The 19,317-nt window shown below is 32.2% G+C and overlaps 1 protein-coding gene across 3 annotated transcripts in view; it reads left to right on the top strand.

Moving 5' to 3' along the window:
• The window catches only part of LOC105669318 (kynurenine/alpha-aminoadipate aminotransferase, mitochondrial-like), a 78,156-nt gene extending 59,108 nt beyond the window's left edge, over positions 1-19,048 (top strand). For 2 of the 3 annotated variants that reach the window (XM_067354719.1, XM_067354720.1), the window contains 8 exons: positions 390-541; positions 13,433-13,620; positions 14,050-14,220; positions 14,520-14,780; positions 15,957-16,136; positions 16,635-16,761; positions 17,169-17,377; positions 17,725-19,048. In XM_067354719.1, coding sequence (XP_067210820.1) covers positions 13,483-13,620; positions 14,050-14,220; positions 14,520-14,780; positions 15,957-16,136; positions 16,635-16,761; positions 17,169-17,377; positions 17,725-17,790 — 1,152 coding nt within the window. In that variant the 5' untranslated portion in view covers positions 390-541; positions 13,433-13,482 and the 3' untranslated portion in view covers positions 17,791-19,048. Of the gene's footprint in view, positions 1-389; positions 542-12,674; positions 13,102-13,432; positions 13,621-14,049; positions 14,221-14,519; positions 14,781-15,956; positions 16,137-16,634; positions 16,762-17,168; positions 17,378-17,724 lie in introns of those variants that run through there. The other variant, XM_012362204.2, reaches the window with a different exon arrangement.
• The last annotated feature ends 269 nt before the right edge of the window (positions 19,049-19,317 follow it).

Raw genomic sequence — 19,317 nt, 5'->3', positions numbered from 1 at the left:
AGATCTGAATTACAAACAATAAATTTGAGCGAAAAATGTTTTATTCAGTTTGGCGCTTCGATGCATAAATTTTGAGAGCATTGCGCTAAAAATTTGCAATTATTTTATATAGTTGACTAGTTGATATAACAAATTATTCATTAAAATAAATATGGACTAAACAGAAATATTGTGTGTATATCAAACGATTCGCAACGATCTGTACTTGATTATTTTTAATCTTGGAAGTTTTGCGTTAAATATTGGCCATAGTTGTAAGAAAAATGAAAAAGTAAAGGGATTTTTAAAAGTATTTTGATTCCTTAATATTTCTCGTACAGAAGAGTGCGTTATCATGTATCAAAATTTTTGACAAAAAGCTTGAGTGCAATTTTCGTACCTTGTTACAGGTCTGAGTAGCGTGCATCTTTCCTTCTTTACGCACCCTCGGCAGACAGCGACGAATATCGTGCGAGGGCGAATGGTATTCGAGTATTCACCCCGAGCGTCTCCGGACCATTTGCGGAGGGGCGGCCGGTTCGGTGGATAATGGTGGCGTGAGGCAAGTACCTTAACTTTTCCTTATCGAAAATAAGTCGTTAGCCGGCCTTTCATCTTTAAACGAGTTTTCGCGGCGCGCTGAGTTTTTACCCCGACTCGAATCCCTCTGTCTCCCTTCCTCGTGCCGGTTCTTCAGCGTGCGACCCTCCTGTCGGCACTTTTGCGCATGTTGCCTCGGTTTAAGGGATTTTTCAATTTCGCCACGGCAAGCTAATTTAATTTCTGGCTGCGGCCTGCGCGCCAGTAAAGAGGCGGTTATTATACGCGACGTTTGCTCCGGGCCGATTGTTTTTTTTTATCGGCTTAATTGCTGCGGTAAACCTTTTCGGATGGGTGGTTACGTAAATTTCTTACCCGAGAGAAGGGAATTCAATTTTTTTAAATGATGGGTTGGTAGTTTAAATAATACGCCGATGCTATTGGATGAAATAAGGCAGATTGCCACCGAATAATTCCTATTATGTTATCGCTTAACGCATTATTAACATTTGATAAAAACGCATATAAAAAAAAATTACACGTGTGAGAATAACAATTAAATACAAGTGCATATATTGCACAGTAACGTCGTTATTTCCGCTGGTCATCTAATTTGTTATAATTTATGCAATGAATTACGTATGCAAAGAAAAAAAGATGATTTCGCATTAAGAAAGTTTTTTTCGGTTATCAAAACTTTTTTCATTCGACATACATGTACAGTATTGTTGACAATTTTTGTCATGGCAAATGAATACGCACGAAGATAATGAAAAACATCACAGTAGATAAAAACATCACATTAGATAAATTAGCACATATTAATAGCAACTTTTCGCGAATGGCTTTATCAATTGTCGCGTCTCTCAATGAAGGAGAAATACTCTTCTTGCGACAGAAAAATCGAGTTCGGAAAACGGGTAAGCAGGGTGCCTCGGGAGCGCGTTGCTTCATTGTTACCGTCGGTTACTATACAGGGGAAGCGAGAAGTAACGGCCCTTTTCCCTTGCCGTTGCCGAGGCCTGGTTGGCCTCGTGGTGTGGCTTAGAGGAGCACAATACTGTAAAACCGCCGGCAATCCGCTTACAAAGTGACATCTTTACGCAATTACCAGTAATTGGTCGCTAGTAGTGCTAAATCCTCGTAAACCTAATTAGGATAAAGAATACAGTCGGAAATGTTTCAAGGGGGAACTTGGGTTCCTTTCGTTACTCCGAATGACGAAAATTTGTTTGCTGCGTAAAAGCGCGTAAGAATCTGAGAAGTTTTTTTGCGTACATACGAACATATCTCGCGAAGCGTTAAATATTTTTATTATCAATTATAAATGTTGAATATTAAGAGCAATGTCTATTAGGAAGAATTAAAGAGTCAAAGGATATTTAAGAAAGCAAAGCTTTTAAAAAAGTACTTTTATTTTTTTATTTTCCTTTATATGCTGGGATTATAATTCGGAATATATGGTTATCATTATTTTTTATTAGGTTTTATTTTATTTCTTAGAAAAATTGAGAATATAATTATTAAATCATGATTACATTTGATTGTTGATTCTTACATTTAAAACAATCTTTATTAATAAGTAATAAATGTGCATATAGATATCTATTTTTATGCATTGTTGATTTTGAAATATTAGGTCTCTATAAAGCTGTAAAAATATGATAAATTTATCTGATTTATACGTTATAATGAAAGCAATGTTTTACATTACGCTTTAAATGTTGCATTCATTTGAAGTTGTAATCCAGTAATTTCGAGGAGACGAAAACGCAATCGATTTACGCTGCGAACGTGATAATCGCGTTATCGAAATCGAGTAATAATCAAATGAAAGCATTTCGCCCCGACCCAGATGAGCGTCTTAACGAAGTTCATCCGAATTATCAGCAATTATCGGGCCTTCAGTGTAATTCTGTTAGCGACACTGAAGTTGGAAAAGGCGCCGCTAAAAGCATTCATCCGAAAGGTCAAATTGAAGCAAATCAAAGATTACTTGTTGACAGAACTCATTTCAAACAATATTATATCTTCTTGAAGTATGTGGTAATACGTGTTATCCTACAAATTGCTGTTGTAAAATGTTTGCCACAAAAACATTCATGTTACTGTTGTTGTTGAAAGTGGAATTTGAATCAGGAAATTATTATACGATTAATTAATTGATGAAATACAAAAGAAAATTATGTTTTCTGATAATTGAATTTACCAAGAAAAATAAAAATGTGAAAGGACACACTCAAAGGAATCAGACCCTTTAAAAAAGTTCTTTTACTTTTTTATTTTTCTTCGTATAAACAAACAAAAATTATATATTATTAAATGTATTAATGTATTACAATTAACAATGAGCATCTGTTGTATAAAAAAGTGTGATTTCGAAGTAGACATTGCGACGAGTGGCATGTCAATGATTTGTTCGAATAAGAAATCTCGAAACGGGGCGTTTCACGCTTATGCGTCTCGAACTAGTGATAGAATTGCCCTTCTCTGCTTTCCGTTCTTCGCATTCAGCGAATGGTGTTACGACGAAATTGTCACTTATACGCCAACTTCGAAAGAGATAAAGAGAAAACGAGGGCGGGAGCAGCACGATCGCGGTTTGGGAAGGCAGTGGCGGAGAGGGTAGGAGCGAGGAGTGAGAGGAGAATCTAATCTACGAGTACACATGTTGTTACACGTCGGAGAAGTACTCCCGGCGGAGGGTCTTTTTCTGAGTCGGCTTACACGGTGTGCCAGACCAGACCACGGAAAACGTCTTTTACTTCTCGAAACGCGACGTGTGGCGACAATTCTATTGTGCATTTTATTCGGTCGGCCGCTTTGAGATACAAGCACGCATACCCTTTGTCCCGAAGCAGCGCGGGGATAAAGGTGAGGAGGGGGCGAGAGGGGGTGATCCTGTATAGGTGCCTCGGAGGATTACGAGAGGTGAAAAAGTATTTTGACACCCCGTATAATGGGCCGGCCACGGGGCGCACCCAATTAGGTATCGTTGGGGCGTGAACGAGCAGCGCGGCCGGGAACATGAAAAAGATACAAAACTGTCTTGCAAGTGGTTTCGCAGGATCAATGGCCGTAAAGTTTGGGCTGGGTTGCCATGTTGCGAGGATACGATCTCCGGCTCGCTTCGGGGCTTGGACGGCGCTTGAAGGAGACGACGGGAGCCTCGCGATTCCTAGTGTCCTTTTGAAACTTGGTTTTGTTCCTTCGAGAAAAGAAGGGGACTTGCGAGGAAAACGAGTCTTTCGATTCTCACATAATGGTGGTATCGCGTCTGTCCGCGCAAATAGTCTTAGTTTGTTCAGTGGAGTAAAAGAAATCAGCAAAGCCCTACGTATTTTATAACAGTTAAATATTTTTCTATAATTGCTAAAAATTATAAGACTCTCAGTAAGAAGAAATTAAAACAAAATTCATAACAGAATAAGAAATAGAAATAATTTGGAAAGATTCTCGAGAATGCACGTGCTAAAAAATAGTTATAACAATTATTCTACTATTTAAATCTCTATCACTCTAATCTGGCCGGATGGTGTTAAATATATCAGAAAGGAGGAACTGCGCCGTGGAACTGGTGCGGAATTTTCAAGAATAATGCTCGACCTTTCGCTCGCAAGTATTCTCTCCGATAATTTCATCCTCCGGAAATTTCCCCACTTCGCATAAGACATAAGTCTGCCGATCAGGCAGCTACGTCCGTCCGCCAGCGGGAAAATAATGAAATTTCAGGATAACCGGTAGGCAATTCATAGTCGCTGAATGGTTTCTATTAACGATAACGACAGTCGGCAGTCGAAGGCGCCGACAGACCACCGAGGAATTGTAGGAAGGCAATCTCCCGTGAGGAGATGGGCCGTTTTTTCTCGCCGTCCCCAACACCGCCGCCGCCGCTTGATTCTCGTCTCTGCTCCACCACAGAGCGCGATGATCTATTTCCTATCGAACTCGTTCCTTTTTTCTCTTCGAGAACTAACTCACCTACGACGCGATATCTCACCGCTCTCGGCCCGTTAATTCGTCTCCGTCGTTCTTCTCCTCCGTTTCACCTGTGGAACTCGAGAGCCTATGATGACCGGCGGAACTGGCGAAGTGGAGGGGAAAAGGAAGGGGTGATTTTAGGTCGACTAATGTCGTTTCGCTTTTAATGAACTTCTCCGTTCGTTAAGTACGTTTCTCCATCTCCGACTTGCTGCCCGCCGAGTGGCACCTCTGTCGGAGGTCGAGAGACACTTTCCACTTACGATCGCTTGCGTCTGTCTTTCAGCCGACACTTCGTGTCTTTGTATCGCTCACGCGCGACACTTATGAAATAACGCCAAGATGAAACTTTGCTGCGACGTGTGAAACTGCGTATGCACTACTTGTCGTAAAATGCTTGCAGCTATTGTCTTGAACAGGCATGTATTAATGCATTATTAAATATAACTTTCGTAGTATTGGTTTAATTCTGCAAGTTTTGCGCTATTGAAACCATACTTTGATAAACAATTATATTATGCCAAAAAAATAATGGTATATGACTCATTGAATTAGAGCTGCATTAGTTAAGTTTGCAATGTTTTTTTTACCACATATTGCTATATGGATATGTTGATAGCATAAAGAAATCATTTTACTAAGCATATAAAAATTCTGAAATAAAAATGGAATGTTCATTCATTTTAATAAATGCAATTATTTTATAGAAGATCACAGAAATCAGAACATCAAATATATTTATGAAATTGTAAATGAAACATATATTTTGTTATTTTCTATTTATTTTTTCATTTTCTATACATTTGATATTTGTACAAAAAATTTACTAATAGAACTATCTGAGTAATTATTGAAACAATTTTAAGTTTTTTTTTTGCAATGTTATGCATCGGTAACATATAATCGAGGATTGACGTATGACGAAGATTGTTTACGTGACTTGCGACACATTCAATATATTTTTAATGCAATCTCTTTCAAATAGCAATGTTGAAACATCCGGGAACTTTTGCTTCAATCTTGTGTTAATGTTACTCTACTTCACAATATTAATCTCTGCAAGCATAGATTAACTACGCCACTACTACATTGTTGCATAGAAATAATCAACTTGATAACTTTGAGCACTCGTATTAATAATTTGTCTCGCGTATTTATCATTGCTTTGAAGTGCACATTACTTCGTTCGTTCGATACATCACATAAATAAAATTCTTCGAAACGTGTAAAGAAAAATGTAAAGAAACAATATAAATACTAGGAAGAACTGATTAGATGTTTCTTCTTTTCTAGAAGAAGTTTAAAAAGAAATGTAAATAAAAGAAATACGTGTAGCAAAGAACGTACATTTATCATTATGTACATTATTATTTCATATAGCTAGATTAGAGTATTGATACTCTTGATATTTAATTGATATTTTCAGTCAACTAAATGATTATTTTATGACATTTACTTTAAGATATTTACTTTATGACTATGAAGAAAGTGTCAAGTTATATTCTTAAGGAACTTAAAATTACGTTCGAGTCAATTAATTTGAGGACGTGAGATCGATTTTCGACAGGATAATCTGAAGAGATTTTGCTTTACGTGAATGGAATTTAACTGAATGAAGTTACAGATTGACTTTATCGTTTAGATCTACGATTAAATAAAGTGTAGAAACTGGTATTGGCAGTCGAAATAAGATCTGTCGATAACTATCCGATCGGCGCAATCATGCGGAAGAGTATTCTTTCCGATCAAGAAATTTCACTTCTCAAATTTAAAACGCTTACTATCGACTTGTGTTCAAGATAGAACAATACGAGAGACAGATTTATTTCACGCGTAATCACATTGTTGACCTATACTGATAGCGTTAAACTTTGTTAATATTTAGATATCAGAGCGCTGAGATATAGGATCCAATAAATCAACAATGACAGATCTGAAAAAAGCTGCTACAATTACAAGAAATCTTGTTAGCAGGAATAAAAAAATGATATTATTTCGATCCAATTTCGATTTATTTGGTGAGATATATACGTGTGTGAAGTTAGCATATCATATTTTGACATCGCATGAAAAAACGACAGTTCATCTCGCATACACTATAGTTCTACAGTTCTAGATAGTTTTTAACAATAGTTCTATTGAATTACGCCAAAAAAACAAAAAAATAAAATTTCAAGAAATGAGATGCTAACTTCCCGTCTCACCTTCCAGCATCTCACCGGATTTCGAACGTATGAGCCATAAAGTACGAGTATTCAAAGAGTTCTACCGTTTCAACTCATCATATCAATAGTTCTGGTCATAAGAACAATAAAAAAAAATTCTAGTTATTATTAAAAGCATTTCACGCGCTGAAATGTAATATGCTAGCGTCACTAGCAATAGTTCTAGATTTGTACGAGCATAGAATCATAATTCCCAGTCTCTAGTATCATTTACACATTACAATTCTATTTAGAAACAATCATTTAACTATTTCTCTATAATTATTATGCTCGCCAAAGTGCCTAAATATGACATGCTAGCGTTACTAACGATAGTTCTGGGTTTGTACGAGCATAGAATCATAGTTCCCAGTCTCTAGTATTATTTACATTACAGTTCTATTCAGAAACAATTATTTAAATATTTGTTTATAATTATTATGCCCGCTGAAAGTGCCTAAATATGATATGTTGGCGTCACTAGCCATAGTTCTGGGTTTGTACGAGCATAGAATCATAGTTCCCAGTCCCTAGTATTATTTACATTATTGCTAGTGACGCTAGTATATTACATTTCAGTGCGTGAAGTGCTTTTAATAATGACTAGAATTTTTTTTTATTGTTTTTATGACCAGAACTATTGATATGATGGGTTGAAACGGTAGAACTCTTTGAATACTTGTACTTTATGGCTCATACATTCGAAATCCGGCGAGATGCTGGAAGGTGAGACGGGAAGTTAGCATCTCATTTCTTAAAATTTTATTTTTTTGTTTTTTGGCGTAATTCGATAGAACTATTGTTAAAAACTATCTAGAACTGTAGAACTATAGTGTATGCGAGCAGAACTGTCGTTTTTTCATGCGATGTCAAAATATGATATGCTAACTTCACACACGTGAGATATATCTTCATAATCTTAATCAACATCTTTGTACGTTTATAGTATCAAAATTTGTATTTATTTAAATTATATCGATTTTAACTTGTTATTCTTAAATTGTCAAGTAATCTTTTATCAATTTTTTATGGAAAAGTATTTACAGGTGACAGAAAATTTTACGCACAAAATGAAATATCGCACCCAATTCAAATCACGCAGAAGTAGGATTTCCTAAACGAGATTAATAATATTATCTTTGCGTACAATTTATTTCATCGGTATCAAAAGGGGTGTGTAAACAACCTGTGACAATGTTAAATCGCTATTGTACGCAACAAAAATTCCACATTATTAATAAATAATCAAAATAAATTATATTGAAAAAAATTTAACAACCTGCTGCAGGCACTATTATTCTTGCGATTGCGTAAGAAAAAAGTCGAACTTATTATTCCAACACTATCGACATTGACGTCTTGGTAGACAACATTCAACAAAGACAGGAAGATCATGGTGCGGTGCAAAAAAATCGCGTTATCGCGTTCGCGCTCGCGTTCGATCGTAAATGTTGCGCATTGCGCGTTGCGCGTTAAAACTGTTTGCGAATCAAAAAATGAAAAATAAATTGCCGCGTACTATGTGCCGAAATCTTGTACTCGGAGCTTTGAATTGAAGGGCTGTTGAGTAAAATATTGTGATAAAAGTTTGGAAGTATGCCACTATTTTTTTGCGCACCAAATGTCTACAAATCGAGTTCGAAATGTCCTAAACATTTTTAGAACGGTACGCATACAAAACGGACAAATGATTTTGGAAAAGAAATTTCGAAGCTTATTTAAATCGAATCCGCAACTTAAGACGATCTAACGTCGAGTTTAAAAGTCAACGTGTTTTTCATTTTTTATACTGATCATTTTGCTTGCATGATGATACACAAAAACACATGAGTGAAAAACTTCAAACAGCTGTAGCAAAAGAGGTCAAGAGCTATCTAAGTGAGAGCGAAAACGACATTTTACTTGCACATGATCAGTAAGAATACAATGTTTATTTAAGACATGCTTTACAATGCAATTTTCGCTGCAAACAGATAATGACATTACGCAAGAAGTTGTGCAAATAGTTTGATAGTGATATTTTGTTTGAGAATTTCTAATAAGAATCACAAAATCTCAACTGCTTGCGCAGCAATTTATTTCAAGATTCAATAAATGTCAAACAATGACCGTCAATTGTTATCTCCTCCTACATTACTAGTTTAATGTCTCATTTATCATTACTAGTTTAAAATAAGTCTATGCAAGATAGTGAATCAGAGTATGTTCAATAAAATGTTATATCTATTAAATATTTAATCATTTTATTCCGAAAATCAGATGAAATTGGCTTCTAAAAAAATAATCCTTTCGCGCGGGTTACTACACTTTGCACAGAGCAATTACTTTTGGAAGGATTGAGGATGTTATTTGCGTATTTTTGTAAGATTTTTAATAATTTGTAATTGACGTAAATATTGTTATCGTCATTTATTTTGATTAATTAGTGTCTTTTTTAAATTTCGGATTTATAGCGTTGTTTCGATCATATATCTCATACCCAAATATTCGAAGCCATTTCGTCATCTAGCTGGGTGCTGCTGGTTTGACGTATTGCCGTTATCGGGCTTCCCAACGATTTTGCAATTGCCCGATGTCAGTTATTAAAGACCGATTACGCGTGCAAATACACGCATTGCGCGCGCGCGCGCGAATGCATGCACACATTTATGCGTGGCGCACGCCTGTGATACGAATAAGTTACATTGCTCTCGTGAATGATAAACATGTGGGAGGAGAACAATCGCGGATTACAATATCAATAATTCTAAATCGAGTCGAATTGATTCTTGTTTTATCGATTGTATAAATATTTAATAAATTGTTTTAATTGATTGAAATATTCTTATTTAACCAATATATATCTAATTGCAAAGTTTGACACTATTATAACGTAATGCGAAAAAAAAATTAAAAGAATTTTAATTTAATATGAAAATAAATATTGCACGATATTTGTAATTAAATATTCACCTCTAGACGATCTCTCTGTCAATTTTCTGATGCACAGAAACTCACTAGAAACTTAGCTATTTCGGGGATTTTAAAGACAGCGGAATAGTGCATGACGCAAACTGATTACGAGAAGAACGTTTTGTTTTCATCATCCTTTCTTTCGATCTTTTTCATTATCACGCCACTTTGCTTTACATATAAAAGTGAAAATAATGAAGTAAATTCTGGCCGATTGTTGCATCAGAATAGAGCTGACGAAATTTTAAATATTAGATCAAGCAAAAATAAAGATGCGATGTGGTGGAGACGGTGAACTTTGTAAGATAAAGTTTATCAAGCGACGCAGTTAACAATATATCGTGTTGTACATTAATTTGTATTAATTATCTTATTTGCCAGAAAAATAATTTAGAACTTGCATCACTATGCTAAATGGCACTTTATTAGAGGAAATTAACAATTTATCACATCAATCTTCTCAATATGAAAAATTATTGCATGTTATTAAAATTGAAATATTTGGAATAGTAGTAAAAAATATTATTTTAAATAAAATATTTAAATAAATAAAAACAAGTCTATAAGCATGAGTTTAAATTATCTATATTGATATATAAATCATTAATATATAAATACATTTGATACAAATATATATATTGATAGTTATCCAACATTAATTAGAGTAACAATTTTTAGATATTTTTGTATTGAAAATAAATTACAGTATAATTTCTTATAATAATACCTTGCAAGTTTATGTTATTCGATGCCAATTATATAAAGTATTGCAAGATATTGCAAAGGTATTTGCTAGCTTATCAAATGTATATATTTCTGTTGCTGATTGTAAATTTCTTTTCATTTTCTAGGAGTAATAAAATTGTATTGTTGGGAAAAAATCTCGAATAAAATCATCGAAAACTACGTAAAACAATGATTTTGTAAGGATGATATTGTTGGTAAACAAAAAATTGTTGGTAAACTCTTGTTACAGGCACACGATTCGATAGTGATTCTTTCCCATAGTATCTAACGGATTATAAACGCGTGAGATTGTCAATACGTACTTTCATCATTCATTCATGTAACTGCATACTCGATTACATCATGGTTGATAGTGCATCGTTGAGAAAACTTTCTGATACGTTACGAACAAGAGATTAGATCTATCGCACATATCGCTTTTAAACATAGTTTTCGGTAAAGGTAATATTTTCGAAACATTTTAGGTTTATTTAGAGTTTATCTAATCATACAGTTTTCTCAGAAATTATTTATATATTATATTTGAACTGTATCAAAAAGAATTTTTGTAGAAAATTATTTAGTGAAATTTTTTGAAACATATATATATAACTAAGTACTCCTAAATGACACTATCTTCGAGCTATCTTTTGGAGTAAAATTCTTCAACAATCATTAAAGCACTTAACAAGCATTTTAAAACTTATCATTTGGAGCATTAAAAATTATCAAATATTTTTAAAGAATACATTGATGTATTCTTTAAAAATATTTGATAATTTTGATAATTGATGTATTCTTTAAAAATATTTGATAATTTTTAATGCTCCAAATGATAAGTTTTAAAATGCTTGTTAAATATTTTAACGATTGTTGAAGAATTTTACTTCAAAAGATAGCTCGAAGATAGTGTCATTTAGGAGTACTTAGTTATATATATATGTTTCAAAAAATTTCACTAAATAATTTTCTACAAAAATTTTTTTTGATAAGATGAAAGACTTATGTTACTTTTAGCATCCGATCTTGAGCAATCTAGCCAATATTAGCAGGATCAAGATGCTGCTAATTTTTACAAAATCTAAAAATATACTTTAAGTTTATCCTTTTTTACAATTTTTTTCTCTTTTTTTATCTAAAATTTATTCTTTTAACGATTGAATCTGTTTTATTAAAACATTGCAAAGATAAAAAAGTGCGCTCTGTATTTGAATAAAATGATAATAGCCAAATATGATCAATTTATTGTCGTATATTATCTTTCAGACCACCAAAATTGAAACAGATCAAATATACAATAACAATACAGAAGTTGTTGAATGATATTCGTTGTAAGCACTCCAATTAGATTCAAGAAATAACGCCCAAAATAGTTTACATAAAAAAAAAACGCTTTTTGTGCTTAAATGATTGATCGATGCATTTATATTTGCTAACTTTGTGAATAACACACTTGCGTCATGTTATTATCGTTTTGCTGTAGTCTCGAGAAAAAAAATCATAATGACAAAATTAAAGCGCAGAAGTGCACGAGAAAAAAAGTTTTAAAACAATGCAGATATGTGTCCTTTGCTGCTCATTATGAAAATGATATTCTAATAATTTAATTGCGCGTTGCGTCTCAGAGTAGCACGATAATACGTTTGCGATAACTCAGGAAATCACAAAAATTTGAAAAAATAATAATTAGACGAAATATTAACTTACATATTAACAAAATTTATAAAAAAATAAGAAAAACCTGCATACAAAGCGAAAATATAAAATAGAATTACTTTATAATTTATTCGTAGTATTTTTTAAATATATTATTATACTAAGGATAAATTGTGGAAAATTAAAACATTCATAAATATTATCAATAACACAATTTTTTATCTTACTTTTTTTTAAATTAAAGAAAAATGAAAATTTTTTTATTTCTTGTGAAAGTATTTTGGAATTTCCACTTTTCTTGTTTTTCTCATTTATAATAATCTTGTATTTTTAATCTTTTAAGTCTAATGATTAATGCTTTACTTTAAGTCATTAATTTATTTGTTATTTTATCAATCTAATGTATGGTAAATGTTATTGAGTTGTTAATTTAATGTACATGTCGTTTACAATAGAATTAGTAAATATTTCTAATCAGTATTAGAGATAGCCGAAGTAGTTTGATGTCTGTGTGGCCTGAACACACAATCTGAAGAACTATTTAGTTATCTTACTACACAGAAACCGTGTTCCTTTTTGAATATGTAATGTAATCTGACGCAACCAATGAGTTATCGCTAAATATAAAAGCTGGCTTAACCAAGCGCGCTGTCAGTGTTGAAAAGGGTAGCAGAAGTGTTCAGTTTAGGAGAAAAAATCAGTTTTCTTTTTTCGAGAGTTCTTGTCTTGAATTCTTGGCGAGTTCTTGTAGTCTGTATACGTGTCAGAGGACGACATTAATACGTTAACGGAAGGACTACACGAGTATTAAAATAGATTTTCCGAATTGCCGGAATAGATTCCAAATTAATATTAATTTTGTTTCATCGAATTATTATTGATTAATTAATAATAGTTGACTGTGCATTGAAAAGTAATTTTTGAACAGTAGCGCAATCAACAACTTACTGATTCAAAAGTTGTATAAATTTGAGTGCTAATAACGAGATATTCGAAATGGATTATTCTTTCTTTAAGACGGAAATCTCTAAACGCAGGCGACCTGCCACAACGCGAGAGCTAAGTAAGAAGCAGAACTTGTTTTTATTTTTATAGTTAAACTTAAGCTATGGCAATAATAAATAAGAAATACATCAGCAAATAGTTTCAACAATAATTGCTAACAGCTTAGCATTTATTGTTAGTAGCTAGTAAAATTACCATGGCAGTAAAATATTTACAAAGTGAAATGTAAAATTAATAAATTGTAATTTATAAAAATTTATTACATTTTTTTTTAATTGGAAAATTAATTGTGAAAATATACCAGATTATAAATATTAAACAAAAATAGATTATTTTATACTTAATCATCGACGAAGTGATGGGCAACGAAGCTTTTTCAACTATTCCAGCCAAAATAGCGTATTCTGCGCCGACAAGTACCATTTCTTTGGCAGAGGGAATGCCCAATGAAAGTACGTTTCCGTTCACGGAAATGTCGGTTAAACTCTACGACGGTTTGTCCTTCACTCTCGACAAAAGTGAATTAGGCGCCGCTCTTCAGTATGTACCAACGCAAGGTTATCCTCCTTTTGTTGAGGTAGTAAATAATCTCCATTACTTAAATATTTTTTTTAGAATACTTTACATACCGCAATTTTTAAGAGAACAAATAATGTTTTACTTTATAGTGCTTAACTTTACATTCAAATAGTATCATTTATTTTAGCAATCGAAAAGAAAGTAACAAAATAGTAAATATAAAAAAAAAACTAAAGAATTTAGTTCAGAATTCGGAGAATCAGCATAAATAAGTTATCTCCCTGATTGTATTGTATAGAATTCCTACATACAGGATGTTGCATCACGCGTCCTATATGTAGGAGCTGATACAGTATTGTCGTATGAGGTCGAGTAAGGTCGCCTTGCGTGTAATGGGCCGTATCGTTACACCCGGAATCTTTCGTTTTCGTGATAAGGGAATCGGCTACAATGTGTCTAACAACGTCGGATGGCAAATTGGTTTTAGGCCCTGAGGGAATTCCAGAGAATGGCACACGCGCCACCCTTATGGGAGAGCCGTGACATAGTCGTCGTTTCAGGGTCTCAGGACGGGCTTAGCAAGACTCTGGAGGCTATAATCGGCACTGGTGATCCGATTTTGGTTCCCGACTCCTTCTATCCCGGCGTCGAAGTTGTGGTTAGTAGATATAGATATGCTTTTATTAAAGAGAGAAATTTGAGAAGAAGCAAATCCTATTAATGTTTATGAAATAATGAATTATTCATATATTCAAATATAATTTGATTATAGCTCTTCTGCTTGAAGACAAACTTTCGTTATTACTTGTTAATTTTCGATACTTCAAGATATAAAATATAATACTGCAATATAAAATCTGCAACAGATTGCATTTTTTTTAAAATGATAGACTCCTATTTATTTATTATTTTAACATTGCTACGATAATCAAGAGATCGTTGATTATAATCACGCAGGTATCACCACATCAAGCGGAGTTCATAACGATCCTGCAGGACGACAATGGTCCTATACCGGAAGTACTCAGGGAAATTCTTGGAAATCGGATGCTTTCTAACGCGAAAATGCCGAAAGTAATGTATATAAACGCTACGGGCACAAATCCTACCGGTATTATTATACCTTTGGAAAGACGCAAAGAAATCTACAGGATAGCCTGCGAATATAACTTCTTGATACTCGATGACGACCCTTATCATTTTATGCATTTTGAAAAAGTAAGTATAATTATTGTCACGCATGACGCAAAAAGCTTTCAAACATATTATTCGACATAGATGACGTGATGTAATCACGTGGTGATGTAACAAAACTGATGTAATAATCAGCTGGTCACATCACATATGGATATACATATATTACAGATAATGTATAAATTTATCTGTATTTATTAATGTTTACTACGCAAAAGAGTGGTAAAATTTACGATTATATGAAATGCAACATCAAAATATTTTTAAGAATATATATCTGCAGTTTAGATTACAATGCAAATTAGATAAGTTTATCGTATTATATATCTATAATTTTGCACAAATAAAATTCAAATTTTACTCATACACGTGAAACCTTAAATATTTTTTAATATATTTTTTTTTTAATTCGGTATTCAGAAAATTAAAATTGAAAATGTAATACACCACCACATTTGTGGTGAAAGAGATGAAAAGAGAAAACGCTATTAATCTTCTATTTAATATACGAATTGTTAAAATTTTCACAATGACAGCCGCTCGCTAAGCGCAATGAAAAGACTAATAAGTATCGCGAAAAAGCAACAATATACTTTGATTATGTGCTATTTTTAAAAGAGAATTATGTAAATTATTGTAGACACATTATGAATTCGTCATCATACTAATACCAATCAGTTCATATTTTATAAATATTAAATATCTAACCCTGCAAATTATGTATAAAGCACATTACGACAGACTCATGTCTTACGAATATAAAGTATGCATTTAAAGAATAGGTGCCAGGTCGATGCCGTTCCGTCTTATATACTTTACGAATAAAATTTTACTTATACCTTATAATTTATTGATAACAAAGTTCTTAGTTGCGCAACGCGGTACCTACACTTGGCTGCCCAACTTATCATCTGTTGCCGCGTCGGACGCGGCATCATACACAGTCAAATGTATTTATGATACGCATCTTTCATTAACATTTGTTGATATAGAATATATATTATATACTTGCATTTACAATATAATTATTGCATTATAATTGTTGCATTATAAATTAAATTTACGTAATTCAATGATTTTATAATAAAATCAATCGAATATACATATATCACTAATGAATATTGTTGAGAGACAGAAAAGAAACTCTTATCACAAAAAAATAGCAAAATGTGATCATTTTTATAAAAAAATTTTTTTCAGGAAGAACCCAAGTCATTTTTATCGCTCGATACAGAGGGTCGAGTCATTAGGTTGGATACATTTTCGAAAACGATCAGTAGTGGCATCAGAATAGGCTTTATAACCGCTGCGGCTCCGCTGATAGCCAGCATAGAGCTTCACCTGCAGAGCAGCCATCTTCATGCTTGTACGTTATCTCAGGTAGGTGGAATGGTCCTTACCCTTCGCGGAAATGCACCTTTTCATGGTCCAAGCTTCCCTCTTGTCGATAAACAGAATGTGTGAATGTAGTTGTTCATATGATAAAATTCTGTCGTCATTCAAGATAAAATTATTTTTTAATTACTTTTGCAGTCTAAATTTTTTTTAGATATGTATAGATTCCTAATATATATATACTATTGCATGTATTAGCAGATCAAATAAAACACGTTTGTATTGCATGAATGCTTGATTATTTGTGCTTGAATGTAGAAGTGAGAGGACACGAAGATTGTTGTAATAAAAAAGCGATAAATAACCGTAAATATTATTCTCCGGAATGATGAAATGCTGCGAGACGTCGAAATATCACTCTCTTAATCATTCGTTCATAAATCAAATCAATAGTGGCGCGTGTCGGTTCTTATCAATCATAAACATTGATTGCTTATCGCTCGAATAAAATGGAAAAAAGTATCCAATTACACTTGACTTTAGGTGTTATTGTATAAGCTGATGAAAATCTGGAGTTATAATGGTCTGATGGAGCATTATATGAGATTAAGGCATTACTATAAGCAGCGAAGAGATACTATCTCGGCGCTGGCACACAAGCATCTCGATGGTAAGTAATAATTGTTTACTTATTGTAATAATAATATGTGATATTTTTTTATACTTAATTTTATAACAAAAAATGTCTTAATTTATATATAACGCATGTAATTTATATGTAAAATATATGTATAAAGATAAAAATTTAATCGAGCAATATACATAATAGAAAAGTATATTAATAAGATTAATAAGATATAAAACACATAATTACGAAATAATATAATAATCTTGCATAAGGTACGTAATTTAACTTTGTTTTTGCTGCAGTTAAATGTACAATACTATACGTACTATAAAAATTTATGTTTATATATATATAATAATAATATTTATATGTTATAATATTTTTTTTATAAATAATTGATAAGTTGCCTGCAATTAAATAATTAAGTAAAAAGTTATAAACTATTTTAGGTTTGGTAGATTTTAATGTACCACAAAGTGGATTCTTTTTGTGGTTAAAAGTACGAGAAGTCAAGGATACATGGAAGATGCTAATGCAACGGGGAGTTGCTGCAGGCGTCATTTTGACGCCAGGAGCAGCATTTATGAGAGATTCCTCGAAACCTTGTAATGCAATCAGAGCAAGTTTTACCAAGGTTTCCTATAAGGAAATGGATCTGGTATTTTCTTTATTTATATATATTCTACAAAATAATATTATCGCAAAAATTAAACTTAAGCGTAAAGTTTTATTGTGATCATAGATTATTTAATATTGATTTTCAATTATTTATAAATTTTAAAGCACTTTAAACTACAATGATTATCAGATTGATAAATAATTTAAATTATTATCTTATATTATTAATCTTGTTAATCTTATATTATTTGTTTTATTTTATTGATTTTATCTTAACGACATAGAACATCTATTCTATCAGCAGTGAATAAAGCTGATACGAAACATTGTAATCATTATTTTAAAATGAATTAATGAATACAACATTTATATCTGTTAATGTTTTAGGCAATGCAACGATTGGCGCAATTAATTCGGGCAGAGCTAGCCGAAAATTACAACATGGATACGTGATAATAGTTATATATGTGGACGAATGAGAGTATAACTCATGAAAAGGAATGTACCGAACATTGGTAGAAACGCGAATCTGTGTAAGACCAAAATGAGTTTTATACATTTTCGACGTTCGTAGTACATGGTTCTGAATTTCGTTAGTAGAGGACATTGCATGACCAAAACTGCCTATTTGCAGTAACGTTTAACAATTATTAAAATTTTTAAACATTATGATATAATTAAAATAAAAGTAGAAAACGTAAGTTTTTCATTGTTTCATAACAACATGTTATGATTATTTATGATATTAATTTGATTGATATCATAAATTAACAACTTATTTTAATATATTAGATTTCGTTAAATCAAGCATTTTATGTCATCACTATTTTTATCTTTATATAAACGTTTGCGTAAAACAAGGGAAATTGTTTAATAAAATAAAATAATAAAATTTTACTTTTTTTATGTAGAATATCTTTAATATGACATTTTTAGACATCTATAATATCTGATATGACATTTTAGACATCTATAATACCTGATAGTTATTAAATTGAAAACTATTATTACTTCTATGATATATTATCTGCAGGAATTATGTAGTTATAAAAATTAAGTTTTATTCTATAAAATGTATGTAAAATTTTAGATAATGTTAGTATTGTTTGTATATGTATGTATTATTATATGTTAATAAAAAAATTTTATATTAAATACGATTTTATTATTTTCATATTTGTAATTAAATATACAAAATGAAAATTTATTGTATTTTTTTAGGACTTATATTTGATTTTTCATAATTAAATAATACAGAAGTATGTAATAATACAAATACAAATACAAATTGTGTATATATGTGCATTATCAGTTTTATAAGTATATATTTAAATAATAAAACAATAATTGTACTTACCAGTTAGAATATTATAAATCGTTTGCTGCATACTTTGTCTTAGATTCTGCATCAGTTTTGAGGAATCGCTGAATATCAGAAATCCGTCTTTACAATTAGCTAAGTGCAGTACTGAATGTAAAGTCAATCTACACATTTTAGTTGTGCAAAAATTACGTCAATTTACGTCGCGAATTTGTCACGATACATGAAACGCAAAAGTGATATAAAATGCACTTTACACTGCATCGTGTCAACTCTCATATACTTATAGCATAGAATATTGCCACACATACAGTGTTGAAACTCGATGGATGAACGACTGCTTGGTACTAATGTAAAAATTATCAAATATAAATACGTACATGAAAGTAATATTTTATTCGATGTAATTTCGGCAAGTTGTTTTCTTTTCCACATGTTAAATTTAATGAAAATCATATTACGCTTTAATTAGTATTGTAATAGGTATTGCAATCTGCCAGATAATCAATGAAATACCTTTAATTGTTACCGCGGCAAATAATATATTTTGGTAAAAATTTTAGATTAACGCACCTTGAAGAAAATTGTTATATCGACAGCTGCTGTAATAGCATCCATGATGACCGATAAGATGTATTCGGCCACATGGCGCCACCTTT

The sequence above is a fragment of the Linepithema humile genome, chromosome 5 (assembly GCF_040581485.1).
Source record: "Linepithema humile isolate Giens D197 chromosome 5, Lhum_UNIL_v1.0, whole genome shotgun sequence".
Classification (NCBI taxonomy): Eukaryota; Metazoa; Arthropoda; class Insecta; order Hymenoptera; family Formicidae; genus Linepithema; species Linepithema humile.
The sequence above is the reverse complement of the archived record's forward strand: the minus strand, read 5'-3'. Positions and strand labels throughout refer to the sequence as shown.